The sequence below is a fragment of the Diuraphis noxia genome, unplaced genomic scaffold (genome assembly GCF_037042655.1).
Source record: "Diuraphis noxia isolate RWA-SAM2 unplaced genomic scaffold, SU_Dnox_SAM2 contig0004, whole genome shotgun sequence".
In the NCBI taxonomy this organism is placed as follows: domain Eukaryota; kingdom Metazoa; phylum Arthropoda; class Insecta; order Hemiptera; family Aphididae; genus Diuraphis; species Diuraphis noxia.
Window position 1 is genome coordinate 56,314,902 of NW_028301714.1, and position 26,526 is coordinate 56,341,427.

A 26,526-nucleotide genomic window follows, 5' to 3' on the forward strand; every position below is an offset into this window, starting at 1 on the left:
ACCCCTGTGTACACCAGTGGCAACAATACGTTTAACGTATATGAAATATTTGAAATTTGAATTTGAATCCTGTTTGCGCATCCCCACTGTTTCCTTGAGATGCAGAGAACGTAACACATAGAAAAAAGTGGGAGATATGCGTATCACAATGTTGCTGACATATCTTATATAGGTATGATACCTATATACTTTGTCATGATAAAATATACCGTATAGTCCATATGTTTGTGCCAATTATTATTATTTTTTTTTTTTATAGGCAATAATAATAATAATAATAACTATAGCAGTAAATGCACAGATTATATAAAATTAAAATAAATATATAATTTTATATAATCTGTGGTAATAGCATAGAACAGTAATTATAGTGTGGTAATAACACAGATATAGATAATAAGCTAGATTGCTAACTAGTGATAACATGTGAAGTCATTATCCGCCATTTATAGTAGGTCAAATACATGCCGAAATCCCACCAAAATTTGAATTCTTGTTTAAAATATTTTAAATGTATTTTTATTTTTTTGTCATTGATATTGATTTTTGTAATTTTGTCACAATAAATTATGAAACTATTTTATTTTACAACATGTATATTTATGTTTTTATATTAGGTATGCAATATTGTTTTAATTTGTCAAAATACCTATACACCTACTACCTAGTTAAGAAACTGTTCCTTTAAATATACCTAAGTATTATTAACAAATTATAATATAATAATATAATTTATTGGTAATAAAATAGTATCTACAGAATAGCAATATAATACACTTACCCAATTTATATGTTTATATATATTATTATTATAAATTATAAACATAACATGAAATTATTCAATAGATCATTAACAACATTTTAAATTAATTAGACAATAATAATTTAACAAATTACAAATAATAAAATAAATTTGTTACCTTCAATAATAAAACACATTTTCAAACTTTAAATTTTCAAACATTTATTGACTATTGTTTAAAAGAAATCAGTGAAATCAGTGATAAATTGTGTTATCAAAATTTATAATAAAATTATAAGATACAAATGACCTACTAGCACGGTTTAAGATATATATATATGTATATTTTAAACCGTGCCTACTAGTAATAGTAGCATAGAACAGTATGATGGTAGTAATGGCGGATGAGTGGCTTCAAACGTTTATATGGTTCGTATAGGGAACCTAGCAATCTAGTTTATTATCTATATCTGTGGGTAATAATAGTGTAGTATTTGTTGTTTGATGTTTGATTCCGTTGCTGTGGTCCGTGTTAGTGCTTCTTATCACTCATCACCGTGTGTGATACAATCACAGATATAGATAATAATTATCTATATCAGCTGTGGATACAATATATTATAGCATATCACATATTATGTTCCTTAATTTCTTTCCACAAATAAATATTTGTGTTGGCTACACTACAAAAGGGTTAAATATGTACAACTTTCACTAGTTCGACGAACACAATTATTAGTAAAACGAATTTAACAATGCCTATATGCCCGTGGATAACGTACCAAGTGAAATATGGACAAATTTTGTTGGCCATGTTATAAAAGAAGAGGACAGATTTTGGAAAATTGATTTTCTGTCTGATGAAGTTTTTGACGCGGAACCTGAAACAGGAGAGCATGTACCTATAAACAATTACAGGCGATACTACTTCAGATTCCGACAACGAAGATATTTAAATTATTTATTTATATACCTATTTTATTTTTATTTTTAATTGTATTTGACGAATATTTTATTTTATTTTATGCTAGTTTTAATAATAAAGAAGTAATGCTCAAAATAAATTATACTTGTAAATTATTTCATAATAATAACTCCTATACTGATATCAGAGTTGGGCATCATCCAAATAAAATTTTATTTGGATAATTATTTAGATAATATTTTATTGAAATAAAAAATTATTCGATTAATTTTCAGTAATTTTATCTTAGTTAATATATGGTTGGTATTTTGGTAATTAAAACATTTACGTATTAAAAAATAATAGTTAACATTGTATTATAAGTTGACGATTGTAAATCTTCTTTTATTTGAAATAAATAGAAAAATAAAAAAAAATAAAAAAAAAGAACTATCTAAAGAAGAAACTGAAGAGTAAAGAATTTGAATATATTTGTATTTTGTATAAGCGTTTATGTCTGAAAATTATTCAAATAATTCGAACAGATAATTATTTTAATGATTTTCATTTGAACAATTTAAAAAAAATCATTCCAATAATACTGTTTTCGAATTATTATTCGCGGTCATGTTTATGGTGTGTTACTTGAGCCGCTGTATACTGTATACACAAAGCTTGACTCCGCATGGGGGGAGAAATTTGGCCTCAGGCAGTCGGAGCTAAATCATTTCGATGCGCGTGGCGGTCGCACTCTCTCGTGGAACGGAGTATAGTGTAGATCTGTGTTCGTAGTTGTTCATTGAATAGTATAATATTATGTACGGCTGCTGTTGACTTCAATTATATTCTTTAAAAAGTAAGATACCATACCTATTTATAATAATAAATGCAATAATACCACTAAGATAATAAATTATCTAATAATAATATAAGATAGAAAATCAAATAATATATCTATAATTTACAGGTTTACAAGTATTTTTTTTTATTTTCTGAATAATAATTATTTGATTTAATTAGCAATTTTTAGATTTTTCAAGAATAGGCGTTGCATGTTCAATGTTCATTATTCTACTTAATATAGAATTTCTTCAATATTTGTAACATTTAAAAAGATATTCTGATGGAAATTATTTAATAATATTACATTTTATATTACTTGATTGAGGTTTAATTTGTATTTAACGAATATGATTTTCTTAGAAACCCGCTGTTATTAGGTTTAATACAATTATTAGTGTAAACTATGGTACAATACATTTAAAAGTATGTGGAAAGTAATGTATATCTACATGTTTTCTACCGACTGCCTTGAATCTTCCTTTCACTAGGTAGGTATACATTATTTAATTTATGTCAAATAATAATATAATATCATTCACTTGATGGTACTATTGTGTACTATACAGATGATGGTACAATATTTTCTAAACGATATTATTGTTATTATTGAATATTGATATAGTTTAATTAAACGTATACCTACCTTAACATTATACAACAATATACATGAATTGTTTTTAAATTGAAGGAGCCTTAATGTAATTATTAAAGAAATTTAAAACAATGTCAATAGTTATTCACAATGAAAAATATTCGTCAGTTTCAAATTCATTCTATAAGATGGCGATCGACAGCTACTGCACCACACGTCTCCGCGGGATCACCTGAAGACCTAGAAACGACTAATGATCTTATCTCGGCCAAACACTATAGTCAGGTTCCAGGACCCATGCCATGGCCAATTATAGGGAACACTTGGAGAATGTTACCAATCATAGGTAATATTAACATTAAATTATATATTATATATGGTATTATATACTAGCAGGGTCCTCATTTAATTTTTTGAAATGTATACTAACAACTAAGCGCTAATAAGCAGCTCAAAAAATTATTAGGAGACAATATATATATATATATATATACTGTACTAAGTATAAAGTTATAACTCATTATCCTCAGTTATACATAAAATATTTAATTTAAACCAAACATTTTTATATTTCATATAAATAAAATATTTAAAATTATATCACATGGCCATACTTTCTGTTACTTAAGAGTAATAAATTAAAAAAAAATATTTTTGTCCAGTACTAACAAATTAAAGTCATAACCCTGCAATACCTTTAACGACGCTCTTGCAGCTATAGGGCTCATATAAGCATGAATGCACAATAAAAAATTGTTTAAACATGAATAATGCAACTAAACTTCTCTAAAATAGTTCAAATATGCATATGCATACAATCTATATGCATATGCATTTTATACTGAAACGATTCAAATATTGTATTTTTAAAGCTCAATCACTTTATATTATATTGAAGGCCCATATCAGATATCAGATTTGGCAAATGTTTCCTACATACTGTATAAACAATACGGGAAAATAGCAAAATTAGGCAATCTTGTTGGTCGACCAGACTTGCTATTTGTTTACGATGCTGACGAAATAGAAAAGGTGTATAGACAAGAAGGCGATACTCCTTTTAGACCTTCTATGCCGTGTTTGGTTAAATATAAAAGTCAGGTTCGAGGACAATTTTTTGGAAGATTACCGGGTGTCGTCGGAGTGTGAGTGTTTGAACTAAAAGAAATATACAATATGTACATAATTCAAAGTTAATAATTATATATAGCAATATATTTACTATTTAGGCACGGAGAGCCGTGGAGAGAATTCAGAACTAAAGTACAAAAGCCTGTTTTACAACCACAAACTGTTAAGAAATATATTCAACCAATTGAAGAAGTTTCCGACTATTTTATAAAACGGTATGTAATATATCATATATGTATATCTAAATAGTGCTGAATGATACTCTGCAATACCCATTCGTATTATATGATCTTCATTAAAATTCAATAGCTTCTCGTTTCTATTAATTATTAATTATAATATAATACTTTCCTGATTTATAATTGTAGGATGCAAGAAATGAAAAATGTAAATTCTGAAATGCCAGATGACTTTGATAATGAAATTCATAAATGGGCTTTGGAATGTATCGGTCGTGTGGCATTAGACGCAAGGCTAGGTTGTCTAAGCCCTGATTTACCGAAAAATTCAGAGCCACAGAAAATAATCGATGCTGCTAAATACGCACTCCGCAACGTGGCCTTATTAGAGCTCAAGTATCCGTTTTGGCGATACTTGCCATCCACACTCTGGAAAAAATATGTTTCAAATATGGATTATTTCATTGAGTAAGTAAGCAACTAATAATTATTCTATAGATATCTACATGATTTTAAAAAATATATCTTTTAAATAAAAATCAATGACTATTATTAGTACCTATTAGGTGCATCAAAAAATAGATACTTTTATAATATTATAGTTATACGTTTCTTGACCGAGACTGAAATTATTCTTCGACTGCACACACTACACAATCGTATCGCGGATATACGTAATTCTTACTACAATAATCAGAAAATTTACTTTTTTCCATCTTCGACAAAGATTAAACTTCTTATAAATTATAAATAAACAAATTCAGATAAAATAATTAATTTTATTTAAAGTGACAAATTCCAATTATTGGCCAAGATTAATAGAGATATGTTGGTATGTATATGATTTATCGATTTAAGTACCTATTTGTATTCTTACATTCAATTATTAAGATTTTAAGACAAACATCGAGAACAACTTATCTGTTATCTACCTAATTTAACACTAAAATTTTTAAAGTATTTTAACATTATATATTTATACTCAAACGTAGCAAACATAACTTCAAGTTATAGAAAACAAAACAAATCAACTTAGTTGATTCAACTATATACAATTATCTATAGTTATAACAACGTTCATTGATATTTATTTTAACTGTTTAATCAATTATTCGGATAATGGCCTAAACTTGTAGTAGATTTAATACTCAAAAAAAGCGGGAAAGTGGGTATCGCTCTGCTGTACAGTAGGTTACTGTAATGGATGGGATTAAATTTGAATGCAATGATAGGTATCATTGTATACAAAAAACGATTCTGAACGGAGATGATTTGTCAGTCTAGGATATATTATATTTAAATATTGTCATATATTCTATTTTGAAACAAATATATTATTTTTCAATATAAGGACGCACTTTGCATAAGGCATGGTTAATCAATTTTTCCGAAAACATCACATGTAGTTATCATAATTCATAAAACCTTATAATTTATATTATCAATTATCATAGATATGCATATACCTGGTTTGAGGATAAATTGTTATCATTACGCGATTTCATAAAAATTTAAAACTCAAACGCTCAAAACAGTTTTCCTATAATGACGCTTCAGATTTCTCTACAGCTATTTGAAGCAAAACTTATGGACAACTTAGTGTTGAATTTATAACCATAGATATAAATAAATACAAACAATATTATGAATTTTGAACTACAAAACAATTTGCAAATATTCATGGTGTTGACGAATTTTTGTCAATATTTGAAATTCAAATGCTAATGAAAATTTAATTTGAATTTCCGGTGGACATTTTTTTTGTGATAAAGATTGACAAATTTGTAAGGAATCTTGTATTAAATTTTCAAATCTTAAATTTAAAAAGAAAATTTTTATGAATTTCTAGATTAAAACAATTTGCGAATTTTTGTGTTTTTTATGTATTTTTTCAAAATTCAAACTTTGAATGCTTATAAAAAATTGTTACTATGAATTTATTTTATTTTTTAACTGCTATTGTAACATCATGTGACGAGTATTGTATTAAATTTTCAAGCTTTTCTACCTAAAAAATAAATTTTTATCGATTTTAATTTAAAAAAAAAACTAATAATGATTGAAAATTGCATATGCCTACGAATAGTTAACTTAAGTCAACATTTTTAAAAATTTCATGGTGAATAGAATATAGGTACTTATATAAACATTCGGTGAAAATTTTATGTATCTATGGTCATTCGTTTTAAAGTTACATCAAAAATCAAAATCGATTTTGTCGAAAACTGATTGTACGTAAAATTTCCTGTTTTTCCGTTAATTTTTATTTTGTTTATCCCAATTATTTAAAAAAATATTGAGAATTTTTTACTTTTGATCCCCAAAGTACCAACTATATTCACTTTCTGATCGAATAAGGTACTGAAGTCAAAAATCGAAGCACTTTTACTGCCCCAAAACGTGATGACAGACACAAAAAATAAAATTCACGGTTTTGACGAATTTTTGTCAATATATGAACTTCAAATGCTAATAAAAAAAATTGTGCCTTTGTATTTTTATAATTACTATAAGAATAACTTATGAGAAAATTTGTATTAAATTTTCAAGTATTTTGATAGAGCCAAAAATATTTTATCGACACTTCAAAAAAAAATTTCAGAAAAATTGAAAATTTCAGTTGTCTATAAATACCTCAAAAAAAGTCTGAATATTTTGAAAATTAAATCTGCTAAAGAAAATGACAATCTAAATAACTGGTAAAATTTTCAAGTATCTACGACTTATACTTTTTGAATAATAACAAATATTTAAAATCTTTTGATGATAAATCGTTATCGTTACGCTGTTTCGTAAAAATTTAAAATTCAAACGCTCTTAAAATTTTTCCTATAATGATGCTTCGAAATTTCTCCATGTTCTCTATATCTACGAACAACTTCGTTCAGAATTTAAAAAAGATTAAACTAAGTAACATTAATTCTTGAAATTACAATTATTTTTACGATTTATTTTAATGCCTTCATTAATTAAAATACTATATATTTAGATTAACTTTCAATTTCAGTTAATTTGACTGACAAATTTAGTCAGCTAAAATTGTAATTGTTAATAACATAGTAAAGAGTTACTTAAAACAATAACTATCCCATTTCTAAATGCGATATTTTCAAAGAATCATTTTATAATTATAATTTCAGGAACTTGAGATGTACATTTAATATTTGTGAGTTTCTAACAAATGATATAATATGCAAAATTATTACATTACAAAAATAGGCAGTCAAAAAATAAAATATCTTATGTTAACGTATATAGGTACTATAAATATACCTGTATCTACGTCATATAATTATTAATTATATACCTACTTGAATTGTTATAATCGTATTAATATTTTTATAGAATTTGTATGAAGTACATTGACGATGCAATGTTGAGATTAAAAAATAAATCACAATCGGTGAATGAAAACGAATTGTCGTTGGTAGAGAGAATTTTGGCTAATGAACCTGATCCAAAAACTGCATACGTATTGGCGTTGGATCTGATTTTGGTTGGGATTGATACGGTTTGTAGATGTTTATTAATATTTATTAAGTATGTTTATTATGATTGTAATTGTTGAGCTAGATTTAAAATAAAAAGCTAAAAAAAAAGTATGTTTATTTTAATAAAATGGTTACCTACGCTGTGTAATATAATTTTCAATTATGTAAATTAAAATTATTCGTAAGCACCTCTACAATTCATAAGTCAAAAAAATAAATATTTTTGATATATTATTCTTTTTTGTTTAATAAGTGATTTAGTGATCAGTGGCGTATACTATGTGTGACAAGGGGATCAGATACCCTCTGACGTTTTTGTTTTTGTTTATATTATGTAGGATACACTATAATGTAATATTTTGTCATATTATTATATATTTGTCTTTGATGACAGGGTTTTTTGTTATTTTTAATACATTAAATAAGTAAACATGGATGGTAATTGGTAGCCAAGAACACGTATAGGTCTTATGGTGCAAGTTTCAATACGATCGTACAATGTTTACGTTTTAAATTAATTTAAGATAGCTAGATCATTCCACATACTCGATCAAACTCTAGCCATCTTCAATTGTTCTACGGGATTCTCAAGTGTAAAACATAAAATACAATTTCAAGGCTAATACCTCATAACATGCTTAATAAAATTGTTAAGGTATCAAGTCGATAGCGTATTGTTTTATGATTTATAGTTGATTTGTAAAAGTGAAAATTGCATAACTGCCGGGTGATTACAGCACTTAATCTATAAAACTATATACGTCTGCCAGTGACTATAGGCCATAGGATCTTTGTTTCTTATACATGAAACTATCATAGCTTCTACTGTTTTTTTGATCACAACATTTGGTATCAACATTGAAAATTTCAAGCTAATTGCGTGGTTATGAGATTTTTAATGAATTTTTATATAAACTGGAACCGTCAAAATTTGCTATAGCGGGGTAATATAGGGGTACCTACTGTAAACCTTGTCTTCATATTTAATAATTTACAATTCGTGAAAATATTTACACACGAATATCTCGCTAAATACTCATCTTAGGGGGAGGATTTTCCAATTTTCCTCTCCCATAAAGCTATGTTTCTTTTTTTTTTTTGATCCTCCCCATATCAGAAATCATGTCTACGCCACTGTTTTAGTGATTATACTGGGTATTGGTACATGAAGGCCTCCAATTTTGTATAGATTAATTGTCTTATTTGGTGAATAAAGAATACTGCAGGGACGGGTGGCAGTATTGTGATAAACAGTTCCCACCGTTCTTGGTTTTTGAACAGGAAAAAAAATGTATTGGTATATATGAGCATTTTGATCAAAAATATTTTCGGTGTTTGGATTAGCATTTAAGCATAGTATTTTTCGAATAAATATTTTTTGGAACTCGTATAATATATTACTTATAAGGTACCTACTGCAAACGCGTGAAACCGGTTTCTATTTTGTGTAATGCCACTTTCTAATTAATTTTAAGGTAATTTAATCATAGCATACTTTTGTACTGTCAAAATGTGTTGTAAATCATATTTTGATAAGTATATAATATTATTGATAATTTACCTTTAAGTACCTAATATAATATAATAGTTATACGAATATACAACATATTATACTAACACCCAGTAAAATTAACTGCTGTTTAGATTTCGATGGCTGTATGCTCAATGCTATATCAAATCGCCACACGACCAGAAGAACAAGAAAAAATATATCAAGAAATACTGACAATTTTACCAAATAAAGAAGATAAACTCGACGCAAGTAAATTAGAAAAAATGGTTTACTTGAAAGCGTTTATCAAAGAAGTATTACGGTAAAATTGTTTGAATTTATATTACACGTTTACGGTTTACTTACTTTATAATTATTTCAGAATGTATTCAACTGTGATAGGTAATGGTAGAACCCTTCAAAAGGATATGGTGATTTGTGGATACAGAATACCGAAAGGTGTAAGTTAATCGTTACATGAATCATAATCTTGTATCGCAAATTATATGTATACCTATAGTGGCTAGTAATATTAATTGAATGAAAAAAACAACTGTAAAATGTAGTATTTAATTTATCATTTACTAATCAACACAAAAATTCATTAATCATTTATTCAGTATCCTGAAATTTCTTGTATAACGGTTTCCCAAACTATAAAAATAAAAATATTTTTATTTTATTTTATTGTAATAAAAAAAATTACAATAAAAACTTTACTTTTATCAAAATATGCAGTGAAAATGTCTAAATTATTGATACTGACAGATTTTATATCATTGTAATTATTTTCATTGCTTTCATTGTTATAATATTTTACATTTTCTTTATTTTTATGTAAATTGATTTTTTTTGTCCAATTCACGTTTTCCTCTGAATTATCTATAGTTTTTTCGCATTTGTTTTTGTCGTTTCTATCTTCTTGTTTGTTTTGATCGTAAAACGAACTGGAATTATTTGTTATCCTTTTCGAGTAGTTTTGAATATTATAAGTTTGCTGAGATATCTTAAAGTTAAAAGTTGAAATCTACATAACATGCAAATAATATAAAAAATTAAAATTGTAACAAAAATAAAATATGTTATATGAATTTAATTGTTGTTAAACGGGAACACGAAAACACTAATAATAACTATAATGAACTTTTCTTTGAACAGTTAACATTTTTACTTAAAAATTCCTTCAAAGTAATGACTGCTAAAAATTCTAACTAACCTACCTAACCTAAGTTTATTTTTAAATTAGATTCAGTTAGTTTTTCCAACAATTGTTACGGGAAACATGGAGGAATACGTAACGGACTCTAAACACTTTAAGCCTGAAAGGTGGTTGAAACAATCGTCAGATTATATTCATCCATTTGCTTCGTTACCTTACGGGCATGGGCCAAGAATGTGTTTAGGAAGAAGATTTGCTGACTTAGAAATGCAAGTCTTTTTGGCAAAGGTAATTTAAGCTTACCCAATTATAATTAATTCAAACAGCTATTTTAATTTGTATATTTAATCTACTTCTAATAAATGTTTTATCCTGCGAATAAGTTATGATACGACATTATAACCAATATCATTGTAAAACATAGTTAATAATGTTTAATTTTGTATAGTTGATACGGTCGCATAAACTTGAGTATTTGCATAAACCATTGAAATACAAAGTAACATTCATGTACGCACCTGATGGCGAACTTAAGTTCAAAATGACTGAGAGGCCTACGTCGTAACAAAACCAACAAATCGACAAACAATTTCATATGGACAAAAACTAAGAAAACCTTTTTTTATGTTATAGTTTATTTTTATTACCTTTTTATTATTATGTTTATTATATTGTAACTTTTGCAGATTTATCGTGCTATTAAATGTTGAATTGGATAATGGATTTAAATTAATATCCACAGCCTTATTTTCCAATCCCAATTTTTGATTTTTTTCAATATTCGGGTCCGTATACTTAGAACATATGTTGTAAGCCACATTTTTATCGTAATTCTGCTTATGAAATGATTCTATTATTGGTTTAATATTCCTTTATGTCAAAAATTATTAATAAAACTGTAGCTCTATTCATGTTCAATTAAATATTTTTCAAAAATCATAAATACTTGTTATATTTATTTCTTCTTAGACTTTCTGCTTTGTTTAAGAATCCATTATTTATACTGTAGGTATTTTTACCATTATGACTATAAAAACCCCAATTATGATTATCATGGTAATCATTTAAATCATTCATTTTGTAGTTTTCTATATAATGATCTGTATTCTGACAATTTTTATCTTAAATATAGATAAACGAAAAAAAATCGTTTTTAAATTAAATATAATATTATTATTTGTAAATTATATTTAATATTCATAAATAGGGCTGGAAATTTAATCCCCTAAAATAAAAATAAAAACTCAAGTTATGCACTATATGAAAATGCATTTTGAAATATATTAGTATACAATTTAGAAGATATAAGTTACAACTTTAATGTGTTGTACTTTTAAGTACAGCAGTTTTAATCAACAGACACTTTAAATACTATACATATATGCACTAACCAGTATAATAAAAGTATATTGTTATTACCTTCTTAATTATTTATAGATGTAAACGATATAGTAAATGATGGTTTTTTATTAAACTGTGATAAATATTTTAAGTACTATACATTATACGTTTGCTTCAATAATAAATGATGAAAAAAATTATATATAACATGAAAAATTGTTTAAAAACATAAAATCCTAGAAAAAACTAAAGAACAAAAAAAGTATTGCATAAAAATCCTAGACCTATTTGTTTAGGTAAGTATCTACGTATAATTAATGAATATATGAGTTTAATTTCTTTTATTTATAAATAAATATTGGTACATTTCTGTTTTACCATGGACCTTTTTATATATTGATTTTACATTTATGTGTTTTTTGTTATTTTATTTTTTGTGTTTGTGAACACGATAAGTTATCAAAATAATACTTCGATTTTGAATTTAAAATTAAGGAAAACCGGAAATTTTTATCCGAAATCGGTTTTTGACAAAATCGATTTTCGTGTTTGTTGTAAGATGTAACTCTAAAAAAAATTACTGAAGACACCTACATGAAATTTTACTGAATGTTTATATGTATTAACATTTTCTACACGCCATACGATTTGCAAGATATTTTAATTCGTGTTGAGCTATTTATAGGCATAAGGCATATGCAATTTTCATTATTAAATTTTTTTTAAATAATATCGATAAAAAAATGTTCACGTAGTCATAAAATTCGAAAATTTAAGGCTCTTTGTTAGTTATCGTTAGAGTAAATAAAAGAAAAAGAATCTTTCAGTTTGTATTATCATTATGACAACGTTCATAAAACTCGACAAATATTTGCAAATTGTTTTGAGTTAAATATTCATAAAAAATTTTATTTTTATATCAAAGATTCGAAGGTGTAATACCTACAAAATCATAAAATATAGATATTCTTGGTAATATTAAATTACCGTCTTTGTTTAGAATCGTTTTTTTGTATTCAATGGTTATTGATTTTATATACAAATAAAAAAAGGCTGTTAAGTCGTGGATGTCGCTCTGCTGTACAGTAGGTTACAAGTGGGTTACTGTAATGGATGGAATTAAATTTGAATCCAATTACCTAACCTAACGGTTCTGAGCGAAGACGGTTTATCTGTCTAGAATATATTATAGATTATTAAAAATGTTCAAATCTTAGATTTAAAATGAAATTTTTTTATGAATTTCTAGTTAAAAATAATTTGCGAATTTTCGTGATTTTCGTGATTTTTACACATGTTGTCAAAATTCAAACTTTGAATGCTTGTAAAAAAAAATTGTGCTAATATATTTATTTTATTTTTCACCTGCTATTGTAAAAATATGTTAGGAGCCTTACATAAAATTTTAAATTCTAAGATATAAAAGGAAAATTTTTAATGAATTTCTAGCATAAAATAATTTATGAATTTTCGTGATTTTTACGTATGTTGTCTAAAATTCAAACTTTGAATGCTTGTAAGAAAAATTGTGACTAAGCATTTCTTTTATTTTTCAAGTGCTATTGTAAAAATATGATAGGAGCCATGTATTAAATTTTCAAATCTTAGATATAAAAGGAAAACTTTTTATGAATTTTTAGCTTAAAATAATTTGTGAATTTTCGTGATTTTTACAAAATATGTTGTCAAAACTCAAACTTTGAATGCTTATAAAAAAAAAATTATGCCTATGTATTTCTTTTATTTTTCAACTGCTATTGTAAAAATATGATAGAAGCCATGTATTAAATTTTCAAATCTTAGATATAAAAGGAAATTTTTTTATGAATTTCTATCTAAGATAATTTGAACATTGCCGTAATTTTTACGTATTTAGTCAAAATTTGAAATTTAAATGCTTATAAAAAAAATGGTGCCTATGTATTTTTAATATTTTTTAACTGCTATTGTTACAATGTGTTAGAAGCCTTGTATTAAATTTTCAAGCTTTTCTACCGAACACATAAATTTTCATCGATATTTATAGGAAAAAAAAAACTAAAAAAGTTGAAAAATTAAAATGTCAGTAAAGAGCTCAAAACAAATCTAAATATTTTGAAGATTTTATCAAATATATAAAATGCCTATATAAACATTCAGTGAAAATTTCAAGTGTCTGCGGTCATTTGTTTTAGAGTTACACCAAAATAAAGAAATCGCTAAAAGTGAAAATCCAATGTTGTAAAAATTTAAATTTCAAATGCTCATAAAAATTTAATTTGAATTTCCGGTGGACATTTTATTTATGGTAAAGATTGAAAAACTTTTAAGGAATCTTTTAAAAAGAAAATTTTTTATGAATTTCTAGCTTAAAATATTTTGCAATTTTTTTCTGATTTTTACGTATTTTTTCAAAATTCAAAATTTGAATGCTGCCCCAAATTACTGCCCCAAAACGTGATGACAGACACAAAAAAAAAATAAATTTAAAAAAAATAAAAACACACATCATGGTAAAATCCATTGCAACAACTCCCTCACCATCTAGATGACGTAGGCCATCTACACCTAATGTACAGAAGAGCGTTACAAACTATTATACCTGCCTTTTTGTTTTGTTTTAATGTATGTACCTAATTAAGCATGCTAAAAAATAAAAACTATTATGAAGTCAGAATTTGGCAGTCAGGGTTTGAAGTATAGCTATTTAAACTTTAAACCCATCAATTATTATGAATTAGTCCCATCCAAGGTGGTTTTTTTTTACATAAAAGATCGAAGGATGTTATATAATATGAAAATTCTATACATTTAAATTAACTATAACTTTACAACCAATAAGTCTAATCACCAAATTCTGAGTTCACCATCGTTTTCAGATTAACTATATGCACACGTAAAAAGGAGAAATGTAAAAAAGGATGGCTGGTAAAACAGAAAAGTACCTAAATATTTATTAAGAATATAATTATTTTTATTTAAAACTAGTTATTAATTATTATCATAAAATGGCAATAATATTACAGAAACATGTATTTAATTGTTTAAAAATCACGTTATTCAAGTACCTGTGGTGTGTTTAGTTCCTCTATTGATTATCATTGTTTTAATATTGTGACACTTCACATTTTTGTCATACAATTGTTCTTTATTTTGAGTTGTAGAAAACATCGAATTTGAACATTGGTCTGCATTGACACTATCATTTAAAGGTGTGATTACTCTAACCGATTTATCACATTTGTCATTAGACTTTTCATTATTTAATCGACAATTATTCTGGTAATTTTTTTTTTGGTTTTTGTTGCTACAAAATTCCATACAATTATGATTTTCAGGTAAATGGTTAAAACGATTACTATAACAAATAAAATCATAATTTTTCGATCGACCAACGGTTCGTTTTTTAAACACATATGGCTTTCTCAGCTCTTTGGAGCACATTGGTTTTTCATTAATTAGATTATGAGATTTTTTATTTTTTATCAAATCAGTATTGGATTTTTCAAAATTAACATCGACAACTTCGTATTTTATTTCTGAAAAATTAAGCTTGTAAATTACTATACTTCATTATACTTCATTCGTGCCAAATATTTTTTTACCTGACTTTTTCAATTCTTTTTTGTTATATTTGCGTTTGCTATGATTAACTCTATCACAGTAATTTTTTGAGAAATCGGTTGGTTTTAGATTTATATCATTTACTTTGTCAGTTTTTAAAAACTGCTGTTGATTGTTTTTGGATTTCTTCTTTCTTTTTTTATGGCGGTTGTTATCTGCAATCTTTTTAGTCTGTTCTTCCTTTGATTTGCTTTCGTTAACCTTTAAATCGAGAAATGTTTGATTATACAACTATTTAAGAACATTAATAATATTGATAATGATCTTGATATGGTTTATAGATTAAAAATTAATAACTATACAACTTATATAGAGCGTTGTAGAAATAATAACTGACAAATTGATATTGCCAAACTTTTAATAACATCTGTTCTATTTTAATCCTTTGAATCGTACATCATTACAATATTATTAATTAAATATATTTTTTTGTTTCAAATTTATTATAATTAATTCATCACACATAATCATTCAATAATTACATATATGCCAGTTATTTTTTCTACACTCTTGTTACTCTTGATACGTACAATTCATTATTCAATAAAGTACATTATAATAGTAGGTTGTATTCATGAGGTGGTACATACCATGAAGTGATATTTCTTAGTCATTTTTCATACTTTAAGTAATATGTATTTATTTATTATGCAGTATAAAATATTTTTTTAACAAATTAACATTGTTTATTTATAGTTATAGTTGCTAATGAATTAAATTATTGCTAATTTCTATGATTAAAAAAATGTTGTTGATAAATAAATCCAATAGATATTTTAAAGAAATCTTAATTAATATTTTAAATTAATACAATAATTGAATAGACCTGGTCACCTGGATTGAATAAAATATACATATTCTTTAAGGTATAGCATAATGCATATATTATATATTATAATATATGTTATGCATATGTACAGTGGCGTATTTTCAATAACTTCTTGAGTGAGGGAGGGGGGAATTTAAAAGTTTTTCAAGTCAGCTTATATCGTCTAATTATCAGAAAACCCGTAATAAAATATTGATTTAACATTGAACTCTTTTTTTTTATCTTTTGGAGGAAATTGTACATTTTAACTAACACATGCAAAGTCATTCATCAAGCATGATCACCCTCTTTTTTCTTCAATAATGTAGTTATTCAAAATCTGATTTGAAAACACTTTCAAGCTTTTTGACTTAACAAAATAAAATATTGACATTTACAGAAAAATAACTAAAACAAAATTTCAAATTGTTTAACTCTAATAAATTAAATTTACATTACACCAATTATTTTAATTAAAACTATTTATGATTTACTAAACTTAATATAATCGTATTTAATAAACTAGTAAATTTAAGCTTAATTTTACAATAAAAATTTCAAAAAAATAGCTGTATAGGTACCAGAATCTATATTAAAAACATTTATAGTTGTTATAATTTAAAATAGTAAAGTTGATTTTGCTGTTAATACTACCGAGTGCTTAAAAATTCGAAAATTGGGATAAGATAATGTCTAGGTTAAAAAAAGAAACATACTGTCTATTTTTGTTGTTTTTTTTTAAATTCCATATAAAATATAAATATATAATTAATACTATTAAAAACCTAGTTTTCGATATAAGATACACTCTGTATAGTAAAATATCTTTTGGAATATACGCTTAGAATAACATTGTTTTTTATTGGATACAAATAATAAATAATATATAATTATATCAATACAAAATTATCATTGAATTCCAATTTCTGCATATGGCTATATTACAGTGACCTACCCAACGACAAGGCGCACTAGACACCTACTACACATCAGAACGATTTCCCAGTTTTTTTTTCGATCCTGAACGATGAATGTATTGATTTTACAATGAAGAATATTAACTGCCTATCATCAAATCTCAATATATTTTGATTCTTTTTTTAGCTGTATATAAATATTTAGACATTTGACTTTTTTTCTAGAATAGTCGTTTAAAACATCTTTCCTTGATCAATAATTTGTAAATTTAATGGAAGATTTCTCGTAAGCTGTTCAATGTTCATATTCCAATAAATAAAAAAATTATCAGTTACAGTTTTTATGAATGAAGCTAATGCTTGAAAATAACTGAAAATAAGTGGAAAGTAAATGAAAAATTTAATGATGTGTGACTAATCAAAAATGTATTTGAAGACAAACTAACAAAAATAATTTGTATAAAGTAAGCCAGAACCAAAATACATTCACACCACTACTCGTGTTTCTGTATTGTAATCAGCTACGTCCATCCGGATGGATCGTTGGGCAGGGGATAAACAATCGTGAAATTAGTGTACCTATATATATTATATGTATATATATTATATCTTCGTTGCAATACTGTCCTTTCACTGCAAATTTCCTTTTTTTCTGAACCGGATAGACGGGTCTTAGCTCGTGTATATATGTATATAGATAGATAGATAGATACTTTACGAAATAAACATTTAAGTTAATTCATCCCACAGAGAAATTACGAAAGAGAAACCCTACCTACCTATATTGTAACAAGCATCGAACTATACTCGTTTAGTGTTTGTTGTGCAGTTACTAGTGGCGGAAACCATTGTGTAAATACGTTATAGACTCGTTAATTTTATCGAGTTATATAGATACATACATGGATAAAATGTCTACTACTGTATTTAATTAATTAAACAGGTAATTGAAAATAATTTTAATTTTATTATAAAATACACATAATGTCAAAATTCATTAAACGCAATTAACGCAGTGAACAATACGGTTGAAGATCATGTTTATTAATTTTATATTTATGTATATACATTATATTTTGTTTATATTTCTAAAATCTATGCAAATGCAAATTCACACACCATTTATATATATATATAAATGTATATATATATATATATATATAGATTAAATATGAAAAAATTAAAATCTAATAATAATGTAAGCACCTATATTATATTCCTTGTTTATTCTAGTTTTATTTCAAAGGATGAAAGCTTATAAGCAATAATCAAAGAATTTTCGAAATCAATGTTATTTTATTAGAAAATTACCTAACTAAAATATTAACAGTTTTTTAGATTTATCTATTATATATTTAATATTTGTTTGAATAAATTCTTTATGACAACGAATGAATGAACAATGATAAAAAGATTCGTTATCAAGTTTTAGGTATTATATAACACAATGTATTCTTCATAATTTTATAAAAAAAATTTGCAATCGTCTTAAAATTCAAAAGTATAACCTTTTTGATTTTTATCAAACGTTAAATTATCAATACTTGTCTTGTTCATGACGAGAATGTGAAACGAAATCTAGGACAAATAAAGTTTCTATTATAGATGCCCACCTATAACGGTGTGCCACGACACATATACGAGTAACGGCAATGAATCGATTCGCTTTAATAGGCCTGCAATTTTCGTTGGATATAATATACATTGCAGAAGAATCATTATGTCTATATTGATGTCATCTATTGTACAGGTAAATTCTGGGGCAAGTAGGTATGTATTCTTATTTGATCACATCGCACGTCGTCATCAACCACGCAGTATATAACGATAAATAAAATATGATCAATATACACTTTATAAGCAACCGCAACGGACTAATCTATATACATTGCTCTTAATTATTTGTTTACAGGTCACGAAGACGTTCAATAATAAAAATAATAATAATATGTCCGTTTTGGCCAAACGGTTGTGGAATTTACGGTTTAAAATTGGTCGTGCTAACAAGTCGACAGAAGTTTTTACGAGTGTATTACAAGGAGATGTAGATTTCGCCAAAGAATATTCAGAACTACCAGGTCCTAAGTCTTTACCGTTGTTGGGCAATAATTGGAGATTCTTGTCATATATCGGTAAGTGTATATTACAATATATAATAATAATATGATAGGTGAGGATTACCTATATCCTAATATATATATACACCTAATAATAATGAATACCTATATCAAGTAACCATAAAATATAATTTCTAAGCTATGCCTACAGAGTAAACAAACTGTTTTGTTTTGAAATGTTTTTTTTTTTTTTTAATACATTATTTATTATTAAACGAAAAATAATTATTAATATAATACATAGTTCATGTATACAATAATGTAATTACTATATAGGTGATTTAATAATTGTTATTACATTTCTAATTGATAACAAAAAATACCCAATCGTATTACACACGAGTACATGATCTAATAGGTATACCTATAGTAGTATACTACTTTCAATTTTGTAATATAATATTATGTTGGTACAAAATTATGTAATTTTAATTATTTAACAATTAAAAAAAGAAGTGTTAAGGATGTGGAATACAGGCAGGTTATTATTTATGGAATGTCTGTGTGACTGTGTGAGTACAGTACATTAACGAGCGTTACTGGGAAAGTGCTAAAATAATAACTTAAATTATATGACAATTCAAATGATCCTTTAAATTTCTTTAGGGCCCTAAACCTAGGTATTTCAAAACATTTGAATTTATTAAGCTTTGACTTGATTATATAGAAAAATAGTTACCCAAAGTTAACAATACTTATTAATATATAACATTTATCATGTACAGGGTGACTCACCAAGTATGATCACTCCCTTTTTTCTTTAACAATGCAGTTATATAAATTTTTAATTTTTAAATATATACTTAAAGACCATATTATTTTCCAACTTTTTAGATTTTTTGTACTACTTAAGGAGATACAGATTTTTGTTTTTTAAAATTAAAATTCCTCATTGGCCTCATTTCAACTGTAAATTATTCATATGAAGATGGCTATCTTGTTGTAGAGTTTATTTTTCTGAAAATATTGACTTTCAAAGTTGTATTTTCATTAATTTCCTGATTTTTAATATTTTTTCTTATTTTGATGAAATAAAATATGATTATAACTAAGCAGTAAGCACACTGAAAGCGTTCGGTCGGCCGTATGAGCACGCACGCGGCGCGGCGCAGCGTTTCACATGTCACTGCGGTTTTATAATATTTCACAATTTTTCTCGAAACTAAAAAAAAAATTAAAAATCAGGAAATTAACGAAAATAAAATTTTGAAACGTCAACATTTTCAGAGAAATAAACCCTACAAAATGGCTATAGTGAATTTTTTGGAAATAATTAAATAAAAAAAAATATTTTTTAACTTTTCTACCATAACATCAAAATAAATTAAAATATGAAATAATTGTAGTTCTTATTCCTAAAGCCTTATTAAAAAACTAGAATTTTGATGTCTATTATTTCGAGAGATATCTCAATAGGTAAATCCTTGCGGGACACCCTGTATATTATACATGTATTAAAAACTATGATCGAATATCAGGAAGTACTTAAACTAACCTGCTTCTACTTATTATTGGTTTAAAGCTACAAAATATATAAAAAAAATAAAAAGTCCCAATATTGTACTCCAACAGTCTTAATAGTAAAATGTTATTAAGTATAATATGAAACACTCAATCTTTTCATATAGGTATATATTTGAAAACATATTTATGAAAATAAAGTTTTGATTTTGTATATGTTGTATAAATATATAGGTGACTATAAAGTAACCGAGATAGACAAACTTTCGTTAAGATTATGGAAAGAGTACGGAGATATAGTAAAAATCGAAAAATTACTCGGGAGACCGGATATGGTGTTTCTGTACGACGCGGACGAGATTGAAAAAGTGTTCAGAAATGAAGAGCTTATGCCGCATCGACCGTCTATGCCATCTTTAAATTATTACAAGCACGTTTTAAGGAAAGAATTCTTTGGTGATCTGGCCGGTGTTATAGCAGTGTAAGTGTTCACAGTCACGCGTGTTGATTATTAATTTATTTTTTAATATTTGTACAATAATAGTTATTCTTTGAACACTTATATAATATATAAAAAAAAGTATATACATAAGAAACTTAATAGGTACCTACGTAAATAGTTTTACGTCACACATATTATATTTAAGTACACTTATAATAACACTAATAACATTATAAATATAGTCAGTGGCCTTATTGCGTGACCAGAAATCTATACATATACATTACCTACAGTATAATGAATTTGAATTGCTGTATTAGATTTTGAACGACTTCACTAACGGTACCTGCCTAATTTCATGTTTTAGGCATGGTGAAAAATGGTATGAATTTCGAACTAAAGTACAACAACCTATGCTGCAACCAAGAACAGCAAAATTTTACATCGGAACTATTGAAGATACGGCAACAGCCTTTGTCAATAGGTTAGAAAACTATTAAATATATTATATCTGATTACTACTTATGACTTGGGTTGTATTAATATATTTGCTGTCTGCATTTATTTATTCGTTTAAAATTGTATATGCTATATGCACACTACATGGTACCATTCATATTTCATACTGATATATGTATCTGCAAGTAACTATATTTTAATATATAATAAGTATACCTTCTTAATAATTAATAAGATAATTCTACGATATTATTAAGACTAAAGAGCGATAGTATTTACCACGGATTAAACCTTTTTAATGTGAATTTCATTGGTATGATTTTTATACCTTTAAAAAAATATGTAAATTATTCCGGTGTAGGTATATGCATCATACTAGTTGCATCCCAAAATATAAAAATTTCCTTTGTTCCTTATCTTAATTAAAAAAATTAATATCTACTAAAGTTGCCTGTTCCCTCCGACGATTTGGTAATTCATAATGATATAACTATACCAGTTGCCTTCCAAAAAGTTCACACTTATTGCCTCCTTTATAGAACTAAGTGGTGTAGTAGTGATTCATAAATCATAAACTTCACTAACATACTAAGATAGGTATACCATGTAAATAAATGAATTTATGTATAATACATATAATATAGTATGTTATAAAAATTATAAAAATCTAGTTTACAGTAACGGCTGTATATATTTAATTATTTAATAGAGTATAAATTAATATATTAGACAAATTCTTCTGCTAATTATTTTTGACTATAGTAAAAAACTCCATCAGCACATATATTTATGTTTATTTTTTCCTTATAAATAACAACATGGGAACTATAAAATACATAATGATGAATATTTATAACTTTATAAGTAGACACATAGCCAAATTTAATGTTTTTTATTACAATACATAATATATCTTTTTATTCTTGGATCTTTCTTCCGTTATTTATAACTTACTCAATCGGTTAATCATGTCAAATGCTCAGATACCAAAGCAAATCTAATAAGCAGCCACCAATGTGTATTTTACTTACAATGATTCTTTTCGTTTGATAAAAATTTGTTTTATATTTTAAATATTATCAAATTATTAAAATGCAATATAATTTGTAACATTTACTTACATACATAATATTATAGATTTTCATTGCCACACTAATATTATTTACATTATTATTTTATTTATTTTTTCAAAAATATAATATATTATATTATTAATGTGATGTACCTTTAGTTTTTATATATTATAATTTATTAATTACCTATACCATGTTGTTTCTTATTTAGAATAAAAAAGATAAAAAATAAAGACCAAGAGGTTCCTGATGATTTTTTAAATGAAATTCATAAATGGTCATTAGAATGTAAGCCAGTTGTACATCGTACATATAATTATCCTTTTAAAAATTAATACACAAACATATTATTTTATGTATATAGCTATCGCTAGAGTCGCATTGGATCAAAAACTCGGGTGCCTTGAAGATGAACATGCAGTAGACTCGGATACGCAAAATTTAATAGATGCTATCAACACGTTTTTTGCAAATGTCCCGGAGTTGGAATTAAAAATACCATTTTGGAAATTATTTAGTACACCAACTTGGAGAAAATACATAAATGCATTGGATACCATTACCAAGTGAGGAATCAATTTTAAACTAAACATTTTCATACACATCATTATGAACATAATTATGTAGTATTCACTATCCAACCACAAAATATGACAATATGTTGACAATGACTATGTCCATAATCAATAATCATAAGGTCGTTTTTGCGGGAATTGTGGCGGTGCTTGGGATTTGAGCTAAGAGTCTTTCAAGCCTCCTATAAAAGCAAATACAAATTAATCGTAACATGATCCGTTATATGTAATATTGTCTAAAACTCTAAAATGTCTACAAGTACTTTTCTATATTAAGCACTATATTTTGTGTATAGAATACTTTCTTAGTTATAGTATGTATATTTTGACTTAAAAAGGGTAGTGATAAATGAAGTGGTCTCATAAATGTCAATGTAAACCTAGCGTCATTATTTTAAAAATAAACCATACAACTGGAGAACTTTATTCTGATGCATAGTTGGTTTGAATTTAATACATTACTGTAGTTAAGTCAATTCAAAGGGGAAAAAACAAATAGTTTGAATTTAAAATGCTTTTGTCACATGTTCGATTTTTTTAAATGCTGTTAGATCAACTTCAGAAGAAGTCGTGTCATATTTTCAAAACTTGGGGATTAAAACATTACATCTTATGGAATACATATACTGGTTTTTAAATTTTCAAGATTTTTAATTGATATCTAACTAAATATACATAAAAAAAAAATTATAATTTTGTAACATAAATCATTAGCTGTAATTAAAATTTTAAAACGGTGTTTTGATTTTTGAGTGATGAAGTGGCTATATTATATCTTATTATTATACTTGACTAATATTTTATGATTTGAAAGTAATCCAATGTGTACAATATCAAATTATTAAACGAATTGTATCATAATTTTTTTTTATAGTGTGACATCCAAACATATAAACAAATCAATGGATCAACTATTATCTCAAAAATCATTTTGCCCAGATAGCCAATCATCTTTGTTACAAAGAGTGCTCAGTTTAGATCCATCAAATCCTAAATTAGCTCAGATACTATCGCTAGACATGTTTATCGTTGGCATAGACACGGTGAGATATCGTTTTGTTATAACTAATACCTAACTAATGATAAAGTTTTCACTTGTTTAATGATGAAAGTGATGATGATGAATAATAATTTTTAACGATGTATAGACTTCTGCAGCTCTTGCATCGATTCTTTATCAATTAAGTCGACATCCAGATAAACAAAAGAAGCTCAGGGAAGAAATAAAAACCGTATTGCCAAATGCTCATTCAAAATTGACTTCCAGCAAACTCGACCAGCTGCAATATCTAAAAGCATGCATAAAAGAAACATTAAGGTTTGAAATTAGGTTTTAATTTTATAAAAAGTATTATGTATTAAACTGGATTTTTAAACTGTATCACGTAATGTGTGTAAATTGTTTATTTTTAGAATGTATCCCGTGGTTATTGGAAATGGTCGCTGTATGTCCAAAGAAACAATAATAAGAGGATATAAAATTCCAAAAGGAGTAAGTATGTAATATTTTACTGTAAAAGTTATAGTTATGTAGTAATATATCATTAATGAAAGTTAAACGTAAATTTAACATTCTATATTTATGGAAACAAATGAAACAATTTTAATTACCTAGGTACCTACTTTTAATATGAATTATATAATTTATTCGAAATTACCTATATAGATAAGTGAAAGTGGGTACAATCATACTAAATATGTATACGTTATACCTACTATTAAACTCTAATTATCGTTTACAGTGTAGGATATATTAATATAGGTTACTGCATGATAAATTAAATAATGACCAATGCCGTCAAACCAAATGTCCATAAGAATTATATTACATAATGATTTGTAAAGTATGTGTTTGTACAATTTATTATTCATTAATAGGTTCAAGTCGTGTTTCAACATTACGCTATTAGCAACAGCAGTAAATATTTTTCACAGCCAGAACAGTTTTTACCGGAAAGGTGGTTAAAAGGAAGTGGATATAAACATCATCCGTTTGCTAGTTTACCATTTGGTTATGGTAAAAGAATGTGCCTGGGCCGCAGATTTGCTGATTTGGAACTTCAGACAGTTGTTTCAAAGGTATATTATATTATTATGTGATCATAATAAATGTATTAGCGACATTGATTGTAAATGAATTATCAATAGATCACGACTTATTGTAATTGTTTTATCAAAGATTTTTCAGAATTTTGAAGTCAAGTACGAATATGATGATTTGGAATACACTGTACACCCGATATATATGCCGGATGGCCCATTGAAATTCAAAATGATTGAAGACTAACTATTTTTTTCTTTAGGAATTGTATGTCAAGGCTAAATACTACAAAATATGTATAATATTGTTGATACCTAAGAAATTTGAATAAGTACTTTAATAATACTACTATTAAATCGTACAGCCAAAATCTAAATTATTTAAATATGTATTTTTGTTAGATTTAAATATTAAGTATATTATAATCAGTGGTGTATTGGAGGGTATACGCGGGTATACCCTACCACCAGTTTACTGATTTACCGTATACCCTGTAAAATTAGGTACTGGAGATACGCAGGTATACGCACGTATACCATCAAACAAATTTTATTGAATTACCAATTGTCTTATAATTATAATCGTTAGAAAAAATGTATAACATCAATTATTTTTACTGCATACATGGCAAACAGAGCGAAATTATGTGACAAAAAGTAAGTTCTAAAGTTCTAACTCCATCTTATCCTATTGCATTGCGTAAATATGTCTAATAACCTTTTTTTTGGGGGGGGAGGGGGTAGATAAATCAATTTAAATATAAAGACGTGGTGGCGGTATACCCCACGACCCACCATAAGTTAATTTTAGGTTTAGGGAGAAATTTTTTTTTTTGAGAGAGAAAGAGAGACAAGGTTTAAGCTCCCCACCCCTCTCCCATCAATATACCTACGTCTATGTGCTGAGCGTACACCCTAGAAAAAAATTACGAATACATCACTGATTATGCTATGCATATGCACAGTGGCGTATTTTCAATAACTTCTTGAGTGAGGGCGGGGGGAATTTAAGTTTTTCAGGTCAGCTTATATCGTCTAATTATCAGAAAACCCGTAATAAAATATTGATTTGACATTGAACTCTTTTTTTTGTCTTTTAGGGGAAATTGTATACATTTTAACTAACACATGCAGTCATTCATCAAGCATGATCACCC

At 26.3% G+C, this 26,526-nt stretch overlaps 3 protein-coding genes across 6 annotated transcripts; 2 read left to right on the forward strand and 1 right to left on the reverse strand.

The window, feature by feature from the left end:
• The first annotated feature begins 2,377 nt into the window (after positions 1-2,377).
• Positions 2,378-11,252, forward strand: Cyp301a1 (Probable cytochrome P450 301a1, mitochondrial). Of its 2 annotated transcripts, none has more exons than XM_015507708.2 (10): positions 2,378-2,502; positions 3,223-3,427; positions 3,980-4,226; positions 4,311-4,427; positions 4,581-4,859; positions 7,737-7,902; positions 9,527-9,696; positions 9,757-9,835; positions 10,621-10,821; positions 10,982-11,252. In XM_015507708.2, the coding sequence occupies exons 2-10, from the start codon at positions 3,232-3,234 to the stop codon at positions 11,096-11,098; spliced, it is 1,572 nt and encodes a 523-aa protein (XP_015363194.2). In that variant the 5' UTR covers positions 2,378-2,502; positions 3,223-3,231; the 3' UTR covers positions 11,099-11,252. The 2 variants fall into 2 exon arrangements, with proteins under 2 accessions (XP_015363194.2, XP_015363195.2); XM_015507709.2 differs by having other exon boundaries at positions 2,395-2,502; positions 3,250-3,427.
• LOC107161342 (uncharacterized) lies at positions 9,829-16,091 on the reverse strand. The gene is made up of 7 exons (XM_015507710.2): positions 16,068-16,091; positions 15,459-15,678; positions 14,922-15,392; positions 11,480-11,654; positions 11,181-11,403; positions 10,095-10,401; positions 9,829-10,028 (listed from the first exon to the last, which is right to left on the reverse strand). The coding sequence occupies exons 1-7, from the start codon at positions 16,089-16,091 to the stop codon at positions 9,991-9,993; spliced, it is 1,458 nt and encodes a 485-aa protein (XP_015363196.2). The 3' UTR covers positions 9,829-9,990.
• Positions 16,092-17,987: 1,896 nt separating this feature from the next.
• On the forward strand, positions 17,988-25,746 carry LOC107161340 (putative cytochrome P450 49a1). Of its 3 annotated transcripts, none has more exons than XR_016191418.1 (12): positions 18,013-18,145; positions 18,808-18,952; positions 19,115-19,334; positions 21,015-21,261; positions 21,590-21,706; positions 22,966-23,042; positions 23,119-23,320; positions 24,204-24,372; positions 24,478-24,647; positions 24,743-24,825; positions 25,208-25,408; positions 25,509-25,746. XR_016191418.1 is itself a non-coding variant. In XM_089225893.1 (12 exons), exons 2-12 carry the CDS (start codon positions 18,923-18,925, stop codon positions 25,614-25,616), a joined length of 1,620 nt encoding a protein of 539 aa, XP_089082019.1. In that variant the 5' UTR covers positions 18,014-18,145; positions 18,808-18,922; the 3' UTR covers positions 25,617-25,746. The 3 variants fall into 3 exon arrangements, 2 of the variants coding, with proteins under 2 accessions (XP_089082020.1, XP_089082019.1); XM_089225893.1 differs by having other exon boundaries at positions 18,014-18,145; positions 24,743-24,821; XM_089225894.1 differs by lacking the exon at positions 18,808-18,952 and having other exon boundaries at positions 17,988-18,145; positions 24,743-24,821.
• Positions 25,747-26,526: the final 780 nt, after the last annotated feature.